Source organism: Cervus elaphus, chromosome 20 (genome assembly GCF_910594005.1).
Source record: "Cervus elaphus chromosome 20, mCerEla1.1, whole genome shotgun sequence".
NCBI lineage: Eukaryota > Metazoa > Chordata > Mammalia > Artiodactyla > Cervidae > Cervus > Cervus elaphus.
Window position 1 is genome coordinate 32,837,938 of NC_057834.1, and position 22,122 is coordinate 32,860,059.

At 43.0% G+C, this 22,122-nt stretch overlaps 2 protein-coding genes across 3 annotated transcripts in view; both read left to right on the plus strand.

Annotated features, from left to right (window-relative positions):
• The window catches only part of COPA (COPI coat complex subunit alpha), a 42,748-nt gene extending 41,954 nt beyond the window's left edge, over positions 1-794 (plus strand). Inside the window, exon 33 of the mRNA XM_043879049.1 lies at positions 133-794. Within this exon, the coding sequence (XP_043734984.1) occupies positions 133-192 (60 nt within the window). The 3' untranslated portion in view covers positions 193-794. The remainder of the gene's footprint in view (positions 1-132) is intronic.
• A 5,832-nt stretch (positions 795-6,626) lies between these two features.
• On the plus strand, positions 6,627-12,506 carry PEX19 (peroxisomal biogenesis factor 19). Of its 2 annotated transcripts, XM_043877197.1 has the most exons (9): positions 6,627-6,851; positions 7,031-7,148; positions 8,237-8,346; positions 8,782-8,947; positions 9,374-9,459; positions 9,676-9,837; positions 10,555-10,731; positions 10,900-10,944; positions 11,113-12,506. In XM_043877197.1, exons 1-9 carry the CDS (start codon positions 6,663-6,665, stop codon positions 11,194-11,196), a joined length of 1,137 nt encoding a protein of 378 aa, XP_043733132.1. In that variant the 5' UTR covers positions 6,627-6,662; the 3' UTR covers positions 11,197-12,506. The 2 variants fall into 2 exon arrangements, with proteins under 2 accessions (XP_043733132.1, XP_043733133.1); XM_043877198.1 differs by lacking the exon at positions 7,031-7,148 and having other exon boundaries at positions 6,711-6,851.
• The last annotated feature ends 9,616 nt before the right edge of the window (positions 12,507-22,122 follow it).

The following is a 22,122-nucleotide window of genomic DNA, read 5'->3' on the forward strand; positions in this document are numbered from 1 at the left end:
AACTTCTCCCCACCACTCCTTACCAATCAGTAACAATAACAAAGCACTCTCCTGTGCTCACTAGGAGTGCAGGGAGTAGACTCCCTAGGCTTCTCCCTCAAAAATCCCTAATTTTTTCTTCTTCTTCCACAGGTGACAGAGATTGGCAAAGATGTGATTGGTTTGAGGATCAGCCCTCTGCAGTTTCGCTGAGGCCCCTTTCTGTGTGTAGCATCAAACATCATGTTTTCCCGCGGAGACTCAGTCTTTATATTCTTCTAGCTCCTTCTTCCTTAATTACTCTTCATATTGGTGTTTAGTTCTCCCTCCCCTAAAATCTAATGTCCTTTTCTCTTCTTGTATGGCTAATCAAAGTGTCTAAACCTGATTTTTCTTTTTTGCCTCTGAGAACCTCTCATCTTCTCAAGGTAACTTATAGTTGTGGTCACAGTTAGCCTTGCCTTCCCAGCGTAGATCTTTCAAAGAACATTTGTGATGAACATTTAAATAGTAAATTCCTTCAATATTTATCCTTTCCCTTTCCACCCCATGTATATTTTTTGTTAGAAAGGAATGAGATGTAATAAATAAGATAGCATCTTTTACTCAGTCATAGCAAGCTCTTAGCCATCTCCATTTTCCTTGGGCATTTAAACTCCTAGGCAGATATAGCCTTTCTGTGCCCAGAAACTTAAAGTCTGAGAAGAAACTCTTTGTTTTCCCAGAAATACGTATCACTTTTTGTTGATTTATTCTTTCCAAAGATTGTTCTTGTATTTTGTTTCTCACACGAAATAAAGTAGATTTTTATGAGAGTTTTGTGGCTTGTCATTTGTTTCCTGGACACTCTCACATTCCTCCTTACTGCATGTAGCTGCCCCATCAAAGCAGGTATCTTTCCTTCAATAATTATTTTTAATTCAGTTCAGTTCAGTTGCTCAGTCGTCATATCCGACTCTTTGCAACCCCATGAATCGCAGCACACCAGGCTTCCCTGTCCATCACCAACTCCCGGAGTTTACTCAAACTCATGTCCATCGAGTCGGTGATGCCGTCCAGCCATCTCATCCTCTGTCGTCCCCTTCTCCTCCTGCCCCCAATCCCTCCCAGCATCAGGGTCTTTTCCAATGAGTCAACATGAGGTGGCCAAAGTATTGGAGTTTCAGCTTCAGCATCAGTCCAGGACTGATCTCCTTTAGGATGGACTGGTTGGATCTCCTTGCAGCCCAAGGGACTCTCAAGAGTCTTCTCCAACACCACAGTTCAAAAGCATCAATTTTTTGGCACTCAGCTTTCTTCACAGTCCAATTCCTCACATCCATACGTGACCACTGGAAAAACCATAGCCTTGACTAGACAGACCTTTGTTGGCAAAGTAATCTCTGCTTTTTAATATGCTATCTAGGTTGGTCATAACTTTCCTTCCAAGGAGTAGGCATCTTAATTTCATGGCTGCAGTCACCATCTGCAGTGATTTTGGAGCCCAGAAAAATAAAGTCTGACACTACTTCCACTGTTTCCCCATCTATTTCCCATGAAGTGATGGGACCAGATGCCATGATCTTAGTTTTCTGAATGTTGAGCTTTAAGCCAACTTTTCACTCTCCTCTTTCACTTTCATCAAGAGGCTTTTTAGTTCCTCTTCACTTTCTGCCATAAGGGTGGTGTCATCTACATATCTGAGGTTATTGATATTTCTCCCGGCAATTTTGAGTCCAGCTTGTGCTTCCTCCAGCCCAGCGTTTCTCATGATGTACTCTGCATAGAAGTTAAATAAGCAGGGTGACAATATACAGCCTTGACGTACTCCTTTTTCTATTTGGAACCAGTCTGTTGTTCCATGTCCAGTTCTAACTGTTGCTTCCTGACCTGCATACAGGTTTCTCAAGAGGTCAGTCAGGTGGTCTGGTATTCCCATCTCTTTCAGAATTTTCCACAGTTTATTGTGTTCCACACAGTCAAAGGCTTTGGCACAGTCAATAAAGCAGAAATAGATGTTTTTCCAGAACTCTTGTTTTTTCGATGATCCAGCGGATGTTGGCAATTTGATCTCTGGTTCCTCTGCCTTTTCTAAAACCAGCTTGAACATCTGGAAGTTCACGGTTCGTGTATTTTTAATTACAAAGGTAGTAAATACCCATTGACTTTTTTTTTAAGTAAACTGCTGTGAGAATGGTAGAAGGCAAGTAGTTCCCTATTCCATTGTTGACTGTCACCTTCCATCTACTGCTAATTAGTAATACACTGTATATAGTACAACATAACTTTGATTGTCACGTAATAAGATTAATTTGGTAGAGTGATATAATGTACCTTTGATTAAAACATATACTGTCATTTCAAATTCATGTTTTCAATAAACAGTACATTTAGTTCAGAAATCAATAAATTTAGAAAGCTATTCAGTAATGTCTTCCTCCTCTGCTTTCCCTCAGCCACCCAGTTCTTATCACCTTCCCCAAAACAGGTAACTGCCGTTGTTAGCTTCCTTAAATCCTGCCAGAGGTTGTTTTTTAAATGTATATACAAGCAAATGTCAATGTGTTCTTCCCTATCCCCTTATTGTATCTAAATGGAAGCATACTACTTAAGGATTTTAAATTGCCTTTTTATTTTTTTAATTGCCTTTTTATTGATGGATATACTTATTAATTGATATTTGACTATTATAAACAGTGGTGCAATGAACATCTTGAACATACATTGTGTAGGTGGGGAAAGTGAGTCTGAGGATAAACTCCTATAATTGGGTGATTCCTACGTGAAAGAGTACAGGCCTTTGTATCTTTTTAGCTTTAAAAGATGCTTTCTTGGTACTTCCCTGGTGGTCCAGTGGTTAAGACTGTACTTCCACTCTATGGGGCCCAGGTTCAATCCCTAGTAGGGTAACTAAGATCTCACATTTAAAAAAATTTTTTTAAAAGATGCTTTCTTAAACATAGTATCCCCAAAATAAGTCTACCTTCTCACAACATTTGGATACTAATTTCATAACAGTTTCTCAAGTTATAAACATTCTTACTGTAACCTAGGCAAGTTGATCATTTTGGTAAAAGTTTTTTTTAAGTTTAAGACTTATACTATAAAATTAGTTTTGCATATCAACATAAACATTCTGAACTAAGGAATATGAAAAAAGTGGACAATCCTCATGAAGCTTACATAATCTTAGTTCAGCTTAGATGTGTCCGACTCTTTGCCACCCCATGGACTGCAGCACGCCAGGCTTCCCTGTCCATCACCAACTGGGAAACAAAATGGATAAATGTGAAATAACTGAATACCAGACAAGAATTTGAAGCTGATTAATAAACAGTGGAGAACCAAAAATGTCCTTAATCAAGAGAGTGATACAAAGAAAAGGCTGTAAAATACTCCTTTGCAGCAGTATTCACTATACATGAAAGGCAGGAGATGAGTAAATACTGAGATGAGGTGTTAGGCATTTCAGCAGTAAAGCAAGTTTTAATGGACTTCCCTGGTGGTACAGTGGATAGGAATCCGCCTGCCAGTGTAGGAGACACGGGATCAATCCCTGGTCTGGGAAGACTGCACATGCCACGGAACAATTAAGCCCATGCACCACAACCATTGAACCTGCACACCCAGAGCCTGTGCTCCGCAAGAGAAGCCATGCACCGCAGCTTAAGAGCAGCCCCCCCACTCTCCATAACTAGAGAAAGTGCGCACATCAACAAAGACCCCGTGCAACCAATAAATACATTTATAAAAAATAGTAAAGCAAGCTTAAGAAATAGGACAATCATGCTTATTTTCAACTCCATCCTAATTCATTTACTATCTGATACTTTCCTTATTATCATACTTGTATTACTATATTAATGTAAAGCCAATAGAAATACCTATAACATGTGCTTGTTATAACTACAGTTGTATTAGAGAGACACATGTAAGCAGTTTGGAGTTAACCTGGAATAGATGTTACAGCTGTTGGGGAGAAAGAGATTAATCAGGGAAGAATTAGATTACAGAAGTTTAGAAGTGAAAACAGCCTTAGAGTCAGCTTTCATGTTTTTTTTATCATATTTGTAATATCAAATGTAATAATCATCCTCTTTTTTATCATATTTGTAAATATCATATTTGATATTTATAATATCATATTTGTAAATATCATATTTGATATTTATAATATCATATTTGTATCCTAGAGTGGAGAAGGGTTTTGAACAAAGCAATTTAATAACAGAGTTGAGACTAGCATTTAGGTCTTCCGACTTCTAGTTCAGAGTGTTTTTCCCAAGTTACAGTACTTGTGCTTGGAAAATCACAGCAGGTTTTGCACAGGTATGACTTTAAAAGTATGTCCCCTAAATGTCAAGGAAAGAGTAAGTACCTAATCTGGTGCTTGACACAGTACTCAAGTGTGCTTAGGAAGCTAAGGATGAAAGTCATGAAGTGACTTTTTTCATTTAGATGTGGTTTCTCCCTTTTAAACTTTATGATACTTTATCCTGAATTCTTATAAGACAGTGACCTTGGCCATACTTATACTGTGTGTATGCCTATTCCTACCTCTAGCCTAAGGCCCAGTCAACTACCTTAACAGCAAGGGCTGGCCTGATTTATCTCTCTGTCCTCCACAGTGCTCCACATAGGATCTTGAACAACGGTAGATGCCCTCTAAGTAGTAAAGTAGGTTTGTCTAAAGCAGTTGATGCATTCTGGAAGATCTAAATAGAACAATTCCAGAAGAGGGAAGGGATGTCTGGAGTTGTCTTTATCTGAACTTTCCCAACTACACACGATTGACTTCTGTGTAAAGCAAAGGCTATAGGTCAGGGAAGTTCAGTTCAGTTGCTCAGTCATGTCCGACTCTGTGACCCCATGGACTGCAGCACGCCAGGCTTCCCTGTCCATCACCAACTCCCGAAGCTTGCTCAAACTCATGCCCATCGAGTCGGTGATGCATCCAACCGTCTCATCCTCTGTCATCCCCTTCTCCTGCCTTCAATCTTTCCCAGCATCAGGGTCTTTTCCAAGGAGTCAGTTCTTCATATCAGGTGGCCAAAGTATTGGAGTTTCGGCTTCAGCATCAGTCCTTCCAATCAATATTCAGGACTGATTTCCTTTAGGATTGACTGGTTGGATCTCCTTGCAGTCCAAGGAACTCTCAAGAGTCTTCTCCAACACCACAGTTCAAAAGCATCAATTCTGTGACACTCAGCTTTCTTTATACTCCAACTCTCATATCCATACATGACTACTGGGAAAACCATAGCTTTGACTAGATGGATCTTTGTGGCAAAGTGATGTCTCTGCTTTTTAATATGCTGTTTAGGCTGGTCATAGCTTTTCTTCCAAGGAGCAAGTGTCTTTTAATTTCATGGCTGCAGTCACCATCTGCAGTGATCCTGGAGGCCAGGAAAATAAAGTCTCTCACTATTTCTATTGTTTCCCATCTAATTGCCATGAAGATATGGGACCAGATGCATTATCTTAGTTTTCTGAATGTTGAGCTTTAAGCCAACTTTTTCACTCTCCTCTTTCACTTTCATTAAGAGGCTCTTTAGTTCTTCTTCTCTTTCTGCCATAAGGGTGGTGTCATCTGCATATCTGAGGTTATTGATATTTCTCCCAGCAATCTTGTTTCCAGCTTGTGTTTCATCCAGCCCAGCGTTTCTCATGATGTACTCTGCATAGAAGTTAAATAAGCAGGGTGACAATATACAGCCTTGGTGGATTCCTTTCCCGATTTGGAACCAGTCTGTTGTTCCATGTCCAGTTCAAACTGTTGCTTCTTGACCTGCATACAGATTTCTCAGGAGGCAGGTCAGGTGGCCTGGTATTCCCATCTCTTTCACAATTTTCCACAGTTTGTTGTGCTCCACACAGTCAAAGGCTTTGGCGTAGTCAATGAAGCAGAAATAGATGTTTTTCTGGTCAGGGAAGGGAACTCTACAGTAGCCTTTCTGCTTAATCCAAAGTCCAAGAGTCGCTTTTCTACCAGATTTGATTAGACTAATATCGAGTTCTAAGTACTTCACCCTGTGATACTTTTAATGGGGTACAGGAAATGTGAGATAGCCAGTAGATTCTGCAGAGAAACATGCCTCCTTAGGATCTGAGAGAAAGAGTAGACAATGAATGCCTAAATTTTAACCCCCAGCCCAGGAGCAAGGGATGCAGCAGTGAAGATGACGGATGAAAATCCTTGCCATCATCGTGTTTAAATTGCAAAGGACTTAAGGAGAGATAGAAATGATAAATAAGTAAAACATATAGTATGTCAGATAGAGGTAAGGGTTGAGAAAAATGGAGGGCAAGTGAGTAGGATTTATATATGTATGTGTGTGGGAGGGGTTGCAGTTTTATTTAGTGAGGCCAAAGAAGGCATTTCAGAGAAGATGACATGTGAGTAAAATACTGAAGGGAGAGAAAACTACCATGTTGGGTATGCTGTAACTGCCGTATTGATTACAAATGCACAGCTTCTGGTGGTTCGTAGGCAGTTTGTCCCAATTTGGCATATCCACAGCTCTGGAAAGAATAATAAGGAAGCCAGGTAATGTGGAAAGTTGAAAGAAAGGAAGCCAGGCCAGTTAAAAAAAAAAAAAAAAAAAACCTGGCAGAAGGTAAGAGTAAACTCACCTGTTAGGTCAACGTGCCAGTAGTAAGAAGGGTGGCGGGGGTGGGAACCGAAGCCTCCTGTCCCTTTAAAAATGGCGGCCCGGCACGGACCAACAATACCATTGGTTGCGCGAGGAGAGAGGGCGGGCTCGGGGGCGGGGCGCGCGGAGCCGCGGAGTCCCGCCTCCTACGGCAAGCCAGAGGTCGCAAGATGGCCGCGGCTGAGGGGGACGGTGGTGTCCGGGCCGAAGCTGACCGGGAATTGGAAGAGCTTCTGGAAAGTAAGAGCCCGTAATGGGAAAACCCCGAAGAGGGCGGATGTAAGGATCCTTTCAGGGGGTTAGGTAAACCTGCGATGCTTGGGACGGAGCAGGAAATGCTCTCCAAAGGTTGGAAGTGGGCGGAGAGTCTAATTGCGACCCTCGAGATAATCTCTGGGTCACCTCTCCTTCCTCTGCAGCGGGAGTTGAGGAGTTCTTTCTGGGTCCCTGAACGGGCCACACTGTTGATCTCCCTGCCGGAGGGGAAACTAGCCCAGAGGACGTTTCACGATCCCTTCCCAAACTCCCCTTACTTTAGTAAGTTTTTGAAGTCTGACTTTCTCCCCGCCAGAGCAGCGTTTGGTCCTCGGGGGGCAGCGAACCGAACAACCACGGATTGCTTCCATTAACTATTAGCAAGCCCATAGTGCGTTCTTCTGTGCACTGTCCTGCCCTCCTTAACAGAAAAGACACTCCTTTCTTTCTCCCAGTCCTTTCATCCACCAGGCCCCTTTCCAGTTCTTTCATCATGTCGGAGCTCAAACCCTTCCCATTATTTTGAAAAACAGGGTGAGACAGCCTCAGGGGAAGACAGTTCGCTCTTGAAAGAAGCTGGCTTGTACTTTTCCTCCTCAGCCCTGCCATCCACTCCTCTCTGGTTTGGTTTCATGCCCAGAGTGGGGCTGGTATCTTCCCCCTAGGCCTGGCACATATAGTGGTGGTGAGAACACAGGCTTTTCAGGGTGGAGGTGAATATTTTTTGTCTCTTGCTCAGTCACAGAGCGGGCAGGCGGAAAGATGAACAGAAATGGTGAGAAGTGCTAAGTGACTGTGTGAGTCTGCCGAGATGAGGCCACACGGAGCTCTAGGAACTCTGGGGAGGGAGACCTAAATTGAAGGAGAAAAGAGAGTTCAGTGCCCTCCGGTGGAGTATAATATGGAGTCCCTCAGTTTGTACCAGGACCCATGGGAAGCTGGGTGAAACATCTTAAGGCTTCTGCTCTCTTGCCAAAGATTATTCCTTGTGGGGCTCCAGAGTGAGTTCTAGGGGGTTAAGGACATCTGTGTTCTCTGTTCCCCTTGAATATCTATATGGGATTTCTAGGAACCATTAAAGTATGGCAAAGAGGCATTGTGTAGATGAATTGTCGTCTTACAGCTTTGAGAGATGCTTTTTCCACCTTAAGAGATTTCTTCCCCTATGATTACAATAAATTAGGTAATGGCAGAGGGAGGGAGAAGCTTATTGAGGAGTGGGTCAGGAGAGGGAGACTCAAAAAAAGGAGAGCATTTTAGGAAAGTTGGCAGCTTGAAAGATTGTTTTCTTAATGCTTTGCTCAGAAACCCCTCTAGCCTTGCATTCTCATCCATCACCAACACATACACTGTGTCTCTTGTCTCTGAAGGTGCTCTTGATGATTTCGATAAGGCCAAACCCTCCCCAGCACCCCCTCCTACCACCACGGCCCCTGATGCTTCAGGGCCCCAGAAGAGATCGCCAGGAGACACTGCCAAAGTATAAATTCCACCCACTTAAGGGATGGGGAGGGGATGGGCAGGGGATGGGCGTGCAGCTCCAAGCAGAGGTGGGGCAGGCCCTTGTGGGCCAGAGGGGAGTTGGGGAGGGTGCCTTGGCCTCACGTTGCTGAGTGCTCTTGCAGGCCTCAGTCCTTGTGAAACAGGGACTTGAGATTGAGTAGAGGGATCTCAAGGAAGTTCTTTAAGAAAAGAACAGATTTAAATGGATTGGGAATGCCAGTCCATAGCCTTCCCTCAGTGGCCAGATGCCTTTTTGCTGTTCTCATAAAGAGAAGTAGTCAGAATGTCCCATGGAGGTGGGTAGGAGGGAAGCACTGCATCTCCCAGAGCCACTGCCTGTGGCTTCTGTCAGAAACCATGTATAGTGGGGTGCCAAGTAAGAGATGCACTTTGGCCACATTCTCCCCTGTAGGATGCCCTCTTCGCCTCCCAAGAGAAGTTTTTCCAGGAACTGTTTGACAGTGAGCTGGCTTCCCAAGCCACTGCAGAGTTTGAGAAAGCAATGAAAGAGCTGGCTGAGGAAGAGCCCCATCTGGTAGAGCAGTTCCAGAAGCTTTCAGAGGCCGCCGGGAGAGTGGGTAAGCAGGGGGCCGTGGGGATGTCTGAGCAAGCCTCTTGGGTTAGTGTCCCCTGACAACACCAAAGTCTTTGTAAAAGTTGGTAGCAATTATACCACTGCCGTGGGATGGGAGAGGAGGTGGAAGGAAAAATGAGACCCTGTTTAATGAAAGGGATGAGATAGGTTGGAAAGTAACAGAAAAGATTATTTAAAAGTGATAATTTTAAAGATCAGTGTTAAGGTGGGTGTCATTATAGAGAACAAACTGAGACACAGTCCATGTAGATTTGTGAAAATAACTATGAAGATAAACGTAGAGTATTCAAAGATTTGGAGTGTAGTAATTTACTAATAAATGCTCCATGTCCAAGCTGGTAACCAGGTCAGTCTAAGCAAGCAAACAGTTAAAATCCTAAATGACTTAGGCTCTTTTCATCTCTCCTAGGCAGTGATGCTACTTCCCAACAAGAATTCACCTCTTGCCTAAAGGAGACATTAAGTGGACTAGCCAAGAATGCCACTGACCTTCAGGTGAGGGGGAAGAGATAGGGAACCACAAGGGGCCCACTCACAGAGACTTTACCAGCAGAGTCTAAAAAGACAGACTCTCTTGGCTATCATCTCAAGTCTGTTTTTGCCTCACTATTTTGCTACAGGCATGTTTTAAATAGTTCTTTCCCACCTGAAAAGTTGGTAAGTGTCCCAAGAAGATGGTATGCTTGCTCATTTCTCTTCTGTGCTTTCTAGAACTCTGGCATGTCAGAAGAGGAGCTGACCAAGGCCATGGAAGGGCTGGGTATGGACGAAGGGGATGGGGAAGGGACCATCCTCCCCATCATGCAGAGCATCATGCAGAACCTACTGTCCAAGGATGTGCTGTACCCATCACTGAAGGAAATCACAGAAAAGGTTTGTGAACTTCTGTTTGTGCTTTTCCTCCTTATTCCTCATTGTATCAACTCCCATGGGCTACTTTGTCTATTTAGAGACTGTAAAGACAGAGTAACTCAAGTGTACACGTTCATCTGGTTTTTTTCTCCTTTATTTATTTGGCGGGGAGAGTTAGGGAGGAGTTGTGTCTCCAAGAGAATAAAGCCACTTTACTGAGGATATTTGAGGTAGAAGGGGAAATCCTTCAGCTCTATTAATAGTTTTCTGTAAACTAGTTTAAGACTCTGTTGTTGTCTGATCAACTTCTTCTTGCATTTCCAATTTCATTCATTTCTCCAACAAGATTTCACTGATGGTTTACTGACTTTATGCTGTGAACAATTTTTAGAGTAGTTTAAATGATGGTCTCTGCCATCAAAGAGTTTATAGTGTTACTGGAGAGACTTTTAAAAGTTGTTAAACACAAAAGAAGGAATATGTGACTGAAACCACATGTGGCCCTTAAAGCCTCAAATATTTACTGTCTGGCTCGTCACAGAAACAGTTTGTCATCCTCTGGTGACCATAAATGCTAGCATAGCCGGGTGATCTGATTGAAGTCCATGCTGCTTCTCATGCTGAACTTGCTTATTTAGTTTTTCCTTCTCTGTTTCTGGCCCCTTCATGTTCTTTGTATTTTATTACCCTTATCCATTGTTCATTTAATTCTTCACCACCCATTCTCTGTTTACTTAGTATCCAGAATGGTTGCAGGCTCACCGAGACTCTCTACCTCCAGAGCAATTTGAAAAATATCAGGAACAACATAGTGTCATGGGCAAAATATGTGAGCAGTTTGAGGCAGAGACCCCCACAGACAGTGAGGCCACTCAGAAGGCTCGTTTTGAGGTGGTGCTGGATCTTATGCAGCAGGTAAGGCCTCCTTTTGCTGTCTGCCCGCTGCTGCTGCTGTCTGCCTGGGTGTTCATTGCAGGAGGATCCTGAAAGGAGGCCCCACTGCCAAACCAAAGTGGGGGAGGGAGCACAGGGGAGGCTGTGAAGCACGGCCTTAGCTCGTGTTCCTCTTTCTTTATGTTCCAGCTGCAAGACTTGGGCCATCCTCCAAAAGAGCTTGCTGGGGAGATGGTGAGTATACCGTCTTGTATACTTTAATATGAGCCCAAGTTTCTATTATTCTGTAACCTTTAGTGATTCCACCTAAGGCAATAATAGTGGCTGCAGGGGATAGACCTTCAAAAGCTCTAACTTTTTGAAATGGAAGGAGTTATCTGAGTCCCTTCATCTCTTCTCCAGCCTCCTGGCCTCAACTTTGACCTGGACGCCCTTAATCTGTCGGGCCCACCAGGTGCCAATGGCGAACAGTGTCTGATCATGTGAAACACAGCACGCTTTCTTCCCTGATTCCCAGCCGTGGGGGAACGTCTGGAGTCAGCAGAACCACTGAGAACTGAGGCAGGAGTGTCGTCTCCCGGAGTGGCTGCCCACTGCCATCTGTCATCCCACCCAAGATTGTGCCATACCAGCTGAGGCTTTTTCTCTTTGTAGGAATAAGGCCTGTTCTGCAGATCATTACTGTGAACCCTTTCCATTGTGGTTTCTGCTGCTAACAAAGGCCCAACTACCTTCCAGGTGAGGGAAGGTGACTCTTTTGGGGCAGGCACCTTTTTCCCTCTCCCAAAGTAATGTTCCACAGGGCCACACTGATGTTCACTTTTGTATGGGGTCTCCGTGCCTTGTCTCCACTCCCTCTCTTGAACCTGGGCAGCAGGGACAGAGCCCTCAGACTCTGTGTTTCTGTCCTTAAGCAGGGCCTCTGGGAATGCGTGTGAGAAACAGCCTGGGCGGGGGCCGTAGGTCTGTCACCACACACTCTTGCCTTCAGACTGTTCTGAATTCTCCAAAGTAAGTGGGGGGCTTTTGCATCTAATCACAGGTTGAAAGAGAAGCCCTGGAATTCTCCTCTTTCCAGGTACAGAGTCCTCAGCTCCCTATCCAGCCTGAGAACTCCAGCAGCTGCCCTGGTTCTTTCTATAATGCTATGTGATCTGGGTGAACTCAGCCCTTGACCTTCCTTTACCCCCTACCTCTCCTCTCATCTCTCTACTTTAAATACCTCTTTATTCCAACCCTTGTCTGAGCCCAAACTGTGACAAAAAAGGGCCTGTCTTTGTCCTGTTTCCCCTGTTCGAGTCTATCCACCACTTTCACCAGTCCTGCTATCTCGCTGGCAAGTGTATGTAATTATAGTGTCACGTCTAGGAAATGAAGGACTGTTCTTCCCCAGTTGCATACAGTTTTCTTTTACACATTCTCACTTCTGATTTTGAATGCTGCCCATGGATTCAGGGAGGTAGCCTGGGAAAAGGGGGTGGGATGCAGCCTGTGCCCTTTTTCCTGATGAAAAAATATTCTGAGTGAGGACCGTAGCCTGTATTTCATCCAACCCTTTTCCTAATCTTCCTTAGTTTCTCTAAGCTGCTCTGTGAGGTATGTTAGCTTAACATTGCTGGGTTCTACCATCACCTCTCTTCCCAGCTCAGTCTGCACTTCAGTTGGTAGAGCAGACTGAATGACCATCTTCCCTCATTTTCTCTGTTTTTGAAGCCTTTCAATTGGTATTGTATTTTAACATTTTACATTATTATGTTATTGTTAGTAATGTATTGTTAACATGTTTTCTAAATTTTTTTGTTGGAGCTGACCTTGCCTTTCACTGTGGGAGCCAGTGGATCTGTAGATCTTGGGTGCCACATGTTGGCGGATATTCTGGTTCAGACCAGCTCGCTGTCCTGGTTCAGCACTCAGAAAATAACTACCGGAGCAAATTTGTACTTACCATTTGTGGCACTCTGATCACCTGACATGACACTTTCCCTTGGGTTAAGACTTTTCTCCCCTTAAGGTCCCCGACACATTCTGTGGTATCGGTGAGGAAGGAAATATTTTTAAGACCTCAGGCTGTTTAGGAAGGTCCAGCTATTGTACCTTAGAGTAGGGAAGAGCCCAGGTTTGAGTCTGAGACTGCTCGCCTCTGCAAGAGATGGGAAAGTACAAGCAGACTTGTGATGATGGTCACAGGACATGAATGGCCAAAATTCTCTCCTCTTGCTCTAGCCAAAAACTGAACGCGGCTGGGCAGGGAGGTGGGAAGGACAAAAGGGCCCTACCCCCTTGACCTGTGTGCCAGTGTTCTTGTACACATTCTCACTTCTGCCAGCCTGGCCAGGACTTACTCCAGGAACCTAAACAGATACCACCTTAGTTTTGTTCCTGAGACATTCATTTTCATTTTGATTGAACATGCATTGATTGGCCTCAGGTTACTGTCTGTTCCAGAAATACTATTTGAACTATTCTAGGGCTCATGGAAAGATAGAGCAGTCTTTCTTAAACTGGTAAAGGTCCTTTGGTAAAGGACCAGGTGTTTTGTTTTATAAGTATCCTGTCCTTTGTCCAGCAGTATGTTTTCCATATGCACAGTTCACATTGTTGGCTACCCACCATATAAGTTTGACAACACCAAATTAACCAAATCCCTCCTGCCTGATAAAGCCACTCCTTACGCATTCAGATATTACAGCAATGTCAGAATGCTAGGGACTTCCCTGACAGTCCAGTGGTTAAGTCTCGACGCTCCCAATGCATAGGGCACCAGTTTGATCCCTGGTCAAGGATTTAAGATCCCACATGCCACACGGCACAGCCTAAATAAATAAATATGAAAAAAAATGCTAAAAAGTTTCTAAAAACTGAATTTCTAACTCCTCTTGTCACAGACTGGTAAACTCACGGGTCAGTACAAATTTCCAACCGCCTGAGTAGCTCTGCTCTGGGGCCCTCAGGCTCTCCACAGCTGCATCAGCCCAACAGATACATTTCTCTACTTGTTCCATGAGTGCTGCTTTTAATGAACTTTTTCTTTAGCTAGAATGTGTAACTGTGAGGAAGTTTCTAGTATTTTTCTAGCCTTCCTTTTGCTACTTAAAATAACCATTACAAAGCTTAGCTTTGGGTTGTGCATGAAGTGTTTATGCTACTGTCAGACTTTAAAGGAGATGCCCCCTTGTTCCAAAATTCTGTACATTAGAAAACAAATTCGTGGTTGTTTAGATGGTTTAATGAATTAAGAATCAAGTTAATACTGTGATAATGGGGTCAATTTCCTATGATTTTTGGAACATCCTGGTAAGGGCCCCATGTGTGTGTACTAAGTCAGCTCAGTCATGTCTAACTCTTTGCGACCCCGTGGATTGTTGCCTGCCAGGCTCCTCTGTCCATAGGATTCACCAGGCACAAGAATGCTGGAGTGGGTTGCCATGCCCTCTTCCAGGGGATCTTCCTGACCCAGGGATTGAACCTGCAGCCCAAGGATCCCATGAGGCACTTATAATATGCTATTGAGATGGCTTTTTGGGAGCTTAGGAGAAATGATGGCCCACAGTAAATCAGGTAGAGATGATAGACCATATGAGAAGTGATCAAAAGTCTTAGCAGAAGTATGCATGCAAGAATGAATGTATCACTGGAAAATCCACCTGCTGACTGTTTCTCAGGAAGGCCTTGGGAAAATTTTTTATTAAGGAAAGGCCCTGATGAAGGGGTCACCAGCATGTTTGAGAAGTTAAGAAGGGTTGTCTCTGGGTGGCGGCTGATGGAAGAGGATGTTGTTTAACAACTGGTTTCCCTGGTAGTGGTGGGGATGATAGGATCCTAGCATTTGCCTCTGAAAGCAGAGACCAGATGGCAACACTTCACTCTCAGAGGCAGAGTGAATGAATTTCCATAAGGGCAGCATGGTCAAAGAGGAAGAGACTAATGGAAAGTGAGTCCTCAAGGCCATAGGTAGACAGTCAAGGAGAATAAATCAATTTACATATAATTAAGAGTAACCAAGAATGGTTGAACAGAAAACTCAGGTCAATAACTTCAATGAAAGGTCACAATTCCTTGCCCAGTTTCTAGATTTGAGACCGTTTTCAGACTAAACCTCCTCAGTTGACTACATCATTTACTTAGTTAACCACACACTCAGGAAAGAAGACTATCCACATTTTTTTCGTTGGGAAAAAAGGATACAGGGTCTGAGTTGACACAGAAACCCAGGGACTTAGAACACTGCCACACACCTCCTATCCCTGCATCCCCCCACCCCAACCCAATTACAGTAGGAAAATATGGGATTAGATAATAAATGGAGTGCTTGCCCAAGTCTGTCTCACAGTGGGTCCAAAAACCTATAGTCATTTTTCCAGTTGCCATAGGTAATCAGAATGGACATATTTGGCAGTTGTCAGAAAGCCCAAGTAGAACCCCCTAAAACCACCCACCTCTGCCAAGAATAGTAAATAGGTAATAGTGCATTCTGGGGAAAATGGCAGCAGTTAGTTACACTCAGAGTTAAATGGCACAGGGTGTCGGTCCCCATCATGTCCTTGTTTAGTCTCCCCATCTGACCCTTGCAAACACCGAGTGAGATATGCTGGACTGAAATGGACTGCTGTAACCTTGCGCAGTTAGCAGTCCTGACCCTTACAACTAGGACTTGATATTCTGGTTGAACACAACGAATCTTACATTGGATGAGCTTCATCTCTGGCTTGTAGAGATAACAAGACTCTTCACCTGCACATACATGTTGAGTCCACAAGAGAGGAACACACCCCCTTGTGGGCCGTCTTCTAAGAGGCTGGGCATGTTTGCTGGAGAGTGGCACAGCCGCTGATAAGGTAGAGTGAGAATGAAGTTGCTCAGCCGTGTCTGACTCTTAGCGATCCCACGGACTGCAGCCCACCAGGCGCCTCCGTCCCTGGGATGCTCCAGGCAAGAGTACTGGAGTGGGGTGCCATTGCCTTCTCCACTGATGTAGGTATGTGGCTCTTAATTTGTACTATTTGGCCTTTTTTTAACAGAAAGTTTCCCAATCTAGTGAGTATGTTCTTTAGTATTAATCAGGAAGAAAGTATCAGAAGTAGTTGGAGTTGCAGTTGATGGTCAACAATATATATTTTGGTTTTAATACAGAGTTATGTTAGTTCTCCCTCTCTCTGTCACAGTACAGTCCAAAAGAATCTGGATAGTCTGTAATATATCCCATTTGTTTGCTTTATTAAGTTATGCTACTCAGGTATTGAGGATGTGCTAATCAGATCTGATGAACAAACAGTATCAATTATTCTGGATTCTTTGAGACACATACACTCCAGAGGGTAGAAGATAAATTCTTCAAAAGATGCAGGGCCCTGTCGTGTTGGTTAAGTTTCTGTGTGTCCAATGATCCTTTCTAAGGTAAATATAAATTATTGTATCTTGTGCCTTTTACCCTAAGAAGCACAATACCTTGGTAGGCATATTACAGTTTTGGAGGCAGCATAGTCTGAGCCTGGGAATACAATAATGGCCTTCACAGCAGGTCCAGGCTACCATTCAAGCAGTCGTGCTGCTTGGGTCATAACACCTGGAAAGTTCCATGGTACTAGAGGTACCTGTGGTAAGAAAAGATGTGTGAATTGTCTGGCAATTCACAGTAGGAAAATTCCAGCACAGATCTCTAAGGTTCTGGAGTAAGGTGGTTGTTTCTGCAGTAGAGGAAGTTTCACCATTGCAAAGCATCTCCTGGCATACTGTTAGGTCCTGAAATTAATTCAGTGTCTGACCACAGAATATCAAGTGACTGTGTGACCAGTTGCCCATATAAACAGCATGTTATTGTCAGACATGCCAAGTCATAAGACTGGACAGATACAATAACAATATATTCTACAGCGGAAGCTGTTCACTTTGGAAGAAGCCCAAGCAAACTTGGCACAAGTAAATTAAACAAAGGGCCCCAGGCCTTCATATTACCTGTATCTGTGGCACTAAAACCTTTCTTGTAGCTCATACCTATGGCAACATAAGAATTCCTTCAGCCATTTCACAGAGGAGGAAAAAGTCCAAGTCTGGTTTGTGGATGGCTTAGCTTGATCATGTTAGGGCAAACGAAGCCAAGTAAGGAATGCTGTTTCTCAACGGCCTTTTCCTGAGTGGTCCTGAATCCTGAGAGACAGTGATGAGGGGAAATTCTCTCAATAAGTAGGACTTTAGGCAGTTGACTTGACCATCCACTTTGGAGAAAGAAGTGACTGGAGGCAAGGATGTACATGAACTCAGAGTCAGTGGGCTGGTTGGTCAAGGGCCCAAAAGGAGCAAGATCGGAAGATGGGGTCTGGTAAAGAGTGTTTGGGACTCTCACTTCTGTGAGAGTGGGACTTGTATTCACCAGAAGGGCACTAAATAAATAAACTGTATGGGCATGATAATTTAGTTAGGACAATTTCAGGTATCCTGGTTCGTGCATAGTGTGTTTATAAATAGAATCTCTGTGGTGGCAGAGATGCAGGCTGTTTTTCAGCCTGTTAACATGAATTCCTTTCTTACCCAGGCTGACTGAGCTCTGCTGTTTCTAAATGTCTATCTTGTCAGCATCAAAGAGCAGTGATGATCCCCTTGTTGAGTACCACTGTTCAATGAGAACAGCTCACCATTTGGTGGCAAGTTGATTACATCAAACCTTTTCCATTCTGGAAAAAACAATAGTTTAACATTCTGATCAGGACTGATACCTATTTTGCTTTGCCTGTAAGTGCCTGAGCCATTTGCTGGCACTGGGTCCTACGTAAGAATGCCTTGGGACAGGGTACTCAGTGGCAAAGCAGCTACAGTCACGGGCACATGACAGTGGGGCCCAGTGTTCCTATCGATGCCTTTTTACCCAGAAGCCTCTGACCTGGTAGAGTAGTGGGGTGGCCTTTTGAAGGTGCATTTGTGGTGCCAGCAAGGATGGAGTGCTGTACTTCACAGTGCAGTATAAACTACCACAAAAGGTAGAATTCATGGGTTCTGGAACCAAGGGGTGGAGACAGGCGTGACCCTATTCAGTATCACTTCTGTGAGCCACTTGACACGTTTGTACTTCCTGTCCTTGCAACTTTAAATTCTGTGGGTCTGGAGATCCTGTTTCCCAGAGTGGAGATGCTTCTACCAGGCACAGTGTCATCTGGTCACTTTGGGCTCTTAATGCCAGCAAAATATCAGGCAGAAAAAGAAGTTGCCATACTGTCGGGGATAATTAGCTCTGTTATGAGGAGTTAGGCTCACTTTTACATTATGAATACAAAGAGAAAAGTGTTTGATGCACATGTGATCCCTGGGTTAACTTTTTAGTTCTCCTATACTCAGTTTTAACTGTAAATAACTAAACACTTATGGCCTGGTAGGGCATGATCTTCGGGGTCCCAGAACCCTCAGGGATGAAGATCTGGATCACCCCAGAGGTAAGCCATCTAGACTAACAAAAATTGTAGTCAAGAGGGAGATGAATCTGAAATAGGTGTCATTGAAGGAAGATGATGAATGTCATCTGCAATTTCTGCACCAACTGCAACCCCTTTTGTGTTTCCAGAAATTGTGACTAACTTGACTTATGGAGAAACGGCTTAGATGTAGAGAACTTAATGTACAACACAAATGACCCCAATATAGTAGACATTGTTGGTACTCTGTCCAGAGCCTCTTTACCTGGAAGTGAGTGTTGGCTGCTAATAGCTCACTACTGCATCTTCTTGGGAATCACTCTCTGCCAACAAAAGCCACTTCTGGAAATTCCTGGAAGGTTGTTCCTTCCCAGGGATAACACCACAGTCAATGGTATGATATTAGTTCCTGTTCAGAAGTCAGTCAGGATTCTGATAGGGATTGCATTATCAGTGATGATATGTAGTTAGTAATTGTGTTGTCAGCAAATAATACTAAGGTACAAAATTCCTTGTTGCTTTCCTCAAGGTGGAACAGATGAGCCATTTATGTGCCAAGAGTTCCCAGTGGAGGCTAAACTCATCAGCTGAACCTGCCTAACTTTTCCTCTTGTCCTGTCTTGCTTCACTCACTCCATTACAGGTTTTACTTGAGAGCACTCCCTCAATAAACCACGTGCACAGAATCCCTTTCTTGAACTCTGCTTCTAGGGACTCCAACCTAAGACAGGAGAATAATGGTGTCAACTGAGAGATTTGAGTGTAACAGAAGTAGAGCAAAGAGCAAACGTTGAGTTCAGTTTGGGAATATTAAGGTGCCATTGACTGGAATAGAAGAGAACATCCTCAATCTGGTAAAGTACAACTACACAAAAAATCTGCAGCTAACATCATACTTAAGGATCACGAACAATACAAGGGTATCAGCTGTAACCACTTCTAGTCAATATTTTGCCAGAGGTTTTAGTCAGGGCAATTAAGCAAGAAAAAGAAAAGACATTGAGATTGGAAAGGAAAAATAAAACTGTATTTGCAGATGCATGATATAGGACATCTTAAGGAATCCACTAAAAAACTATTAGAACTAATGAGTTCAGCAAGGTTGCAGGACTTAAGTTCAATATATAGAAATCAATTATATTCCTATGATTTGCAGTGAACAGTCCAGAAAAGTGAGACTAAGAAAACAATTCCATTCACAAAAGCATCAAAAAGAATACTTGGGATTAAGGGAGAAGAATACTTAAGAATAAATTTAACAAAAGAAGTACATTAAAACTACAAAATATTGTTAAGAAAGATCTAAATAATGTTCACAGAGCACATTGTTAAAATGTCACTACAGATCTTCCTTGATTTACCATAGGGTTATGTCCTGATAAACCCATTTTAAGTTGAAAATATCTTAAGCCAATAAATTTAATACGCTAACCTACCAAACTCATGGGTTAGCCTAGTCTACTTTAAACATGCTCAGAACACTTACATTAGCCTGCAGTTGGGCAAAACCATCTAATACAAAGCCTGTTTTATAATAAAGTATTGAATATCTCATATAATTTATTGATGCAGTACTGAAAGTGAGAAAGAATGATTGTAAGTGTATTGATTGTTTACCCTCATGATTGTGTGGCTGACTGGGAGCTTGGCTCACTGTTGCTGCCCAACGTCCTGAGAGAATATCCTACCACATATCACTAGCCCAGGAAAAGATCAAAAGTCAAAGTACAGTTTTTACAGAATGTTTATCTCTTAGACACCACCATAAAGTAAAAAAATCATAAGTCGAACCATTGTCAGTTGGGAACTGTTTTACTCCCTAATCTCCATATTCAATGCAATCTCTATCAGAATCCCAGCCTACTTTGTGGAAATTGACTAAGTAATCCTAAAAGTCATATGGAATCACAGTGGACTCAAAAGAAGAAAATAATCTTGAAAAACTCACTACAAAACAATGATAATCAAAACAGTGTGATGAGGGCTTCCATGGTGTTACAGTGGTTAAGAATCCACCTGCCAGGGCAGGGGACACAGGTTCGATCCCTGGTCCAGGAAGATCCTACGTGCCATGGGGCAACTAGGCCTGTGTGCCACAACTACTGAGCCTGGGCACCTAGAACCTGTGCTCTCTGCAATGACAGAAAGCCTGCAGGCAGCAACAAAAACCACCAGTGCAACAACAACAAAAAAATCTTAAAAAAAAAAAGGGGGTGATGGCACATAGAAAAGACATAGATACCAGTGGAGTAGAATTAAGACTCCAGAAGTAAATCTGTATATCTATGGTTAGCTGATTTGTTTACAAAGGGGTCAAAACCATCCAGTGGGAAAAAAGTCTTTTAGAAAATTGCCCTGGGATGACTAGATAGCCACCTGCAAAATAATAAGTTCAATCCTTACCTCACACCATATTAAAAAATTAACTCAAACAGCTAAAAGTAATAACTGTGTTCATGGAATTCTCCAGGCAAAAGTATTGGAATGGTGGCCATTCCCTTCTCCAGGGGATCTTCCCAACCCAGGGATGCAACCCAGGTCTCATGCATAGCAGGCAGATTCTTTACCGTCTGAGCTACCAGGGAAACCCAAGAATTATTATATAGGACCCCAAAAGCATGAGCAATAAAAGAAAAAGATAAATTGGACCTCATCAAAATTGAAAAGTTTGTGCTTCAAAGGACACCATCAAAAAAGTGCAAAGACAGCTCACAGAATGGGAGAAAATATTTAAATCATGTAACTGATGAAGGATTTGTATCTAGAAAAACTATGTACTCTTATAACTCTATAATAAAAAGACAAGTAACCCAATTTAAAAATGAGCAAAGGAGGGCTTCCCTGGTGGCTCAGTGGTTAAGAATCCACCTGTCAGTGCTGGAGACATGGGTTCAATTCCTGATCCAGGAAGATCCCACATGCTGCAGAGCAACTAAGCCTGTGTACCACAACTATTGAGCCTGTGCTCCGGAGCCTGGGAGCTGCAACTACTGAGCCCATGTGCCGCAACTGCTGAATCCCAAGAGCCCTAGAGCCTGTGCAGTGCAACAAGAGAAGCCATCACTGCAATGAGAAGCCTGCACATCACAACTAGTGATTAGCCCCTACTTGCCACAACCAGAGAAAAGCCCGCACAGCAACAAAGATTCAGCACAGCCATAAATAAAATTTTTTAAAAGAAAAGTGAAAAGTGCCTCAGTCGTGTCTGACTCTGTGACCCCATGGAATTCTCCTAGAATACTGGAGTGGGTAGCCTTTCCCTTCTCCAAGGGATCTTCCCAACCCAGAGATTGAACCTAGGTCTCCCACATTGCAGGCGGATTCTTTACCAGCTGAGCCACCAGGGAAGCCCAAGAATACTGGAGTGGGTTTTTAAAAGAAAAACAACCTATTATTTTAAAAAGTGAGCAGAGAACTTGAATAGACACTTCTCCAAAAGAAACAAAAATGATCAGTAAACATATGAAAAGATGCTTGATATTGTTAGTCATGAGGGAAGTGCAAATCAAAAATCACTTCAAACCCATTAGGATATTTAGAATCAAAAAGTTACTAAACATTGGTAAAGATGGGGAAAACTGGACTGGAACCTTTATACATTGCTGGTGTGAAAGTAAAATGGTACAACAGCTTCAAAAAGCACTCTGTCAGTTCCTCAACTGGATTAAACATAGTTAACCATATGACCCAGCAATTTAATTCCTAAGTATATGCCCCAAAGAAATGAAACATATGTCCAAATAAAAACTGGCATATACATTTTTATAACAGCATTTTTGCTGAAAGGTAGAAACAACAACATCCACCAACAGATGAATGGTTGAACGTATACAATGGAATATTTGTTTTAAAAGAAGTACTGTTACATTTTATACAATGAGTGAATTTTGGAAGCATGCTAAGTGAAATAAGCCAGTCACAAAAGGCCACATACTATATGATTCCATTCATATGAAAGTCCCGAATAGAGAAATCTATAGGGATAAAATAGATTAGTGGTTTCTTAGAGTTG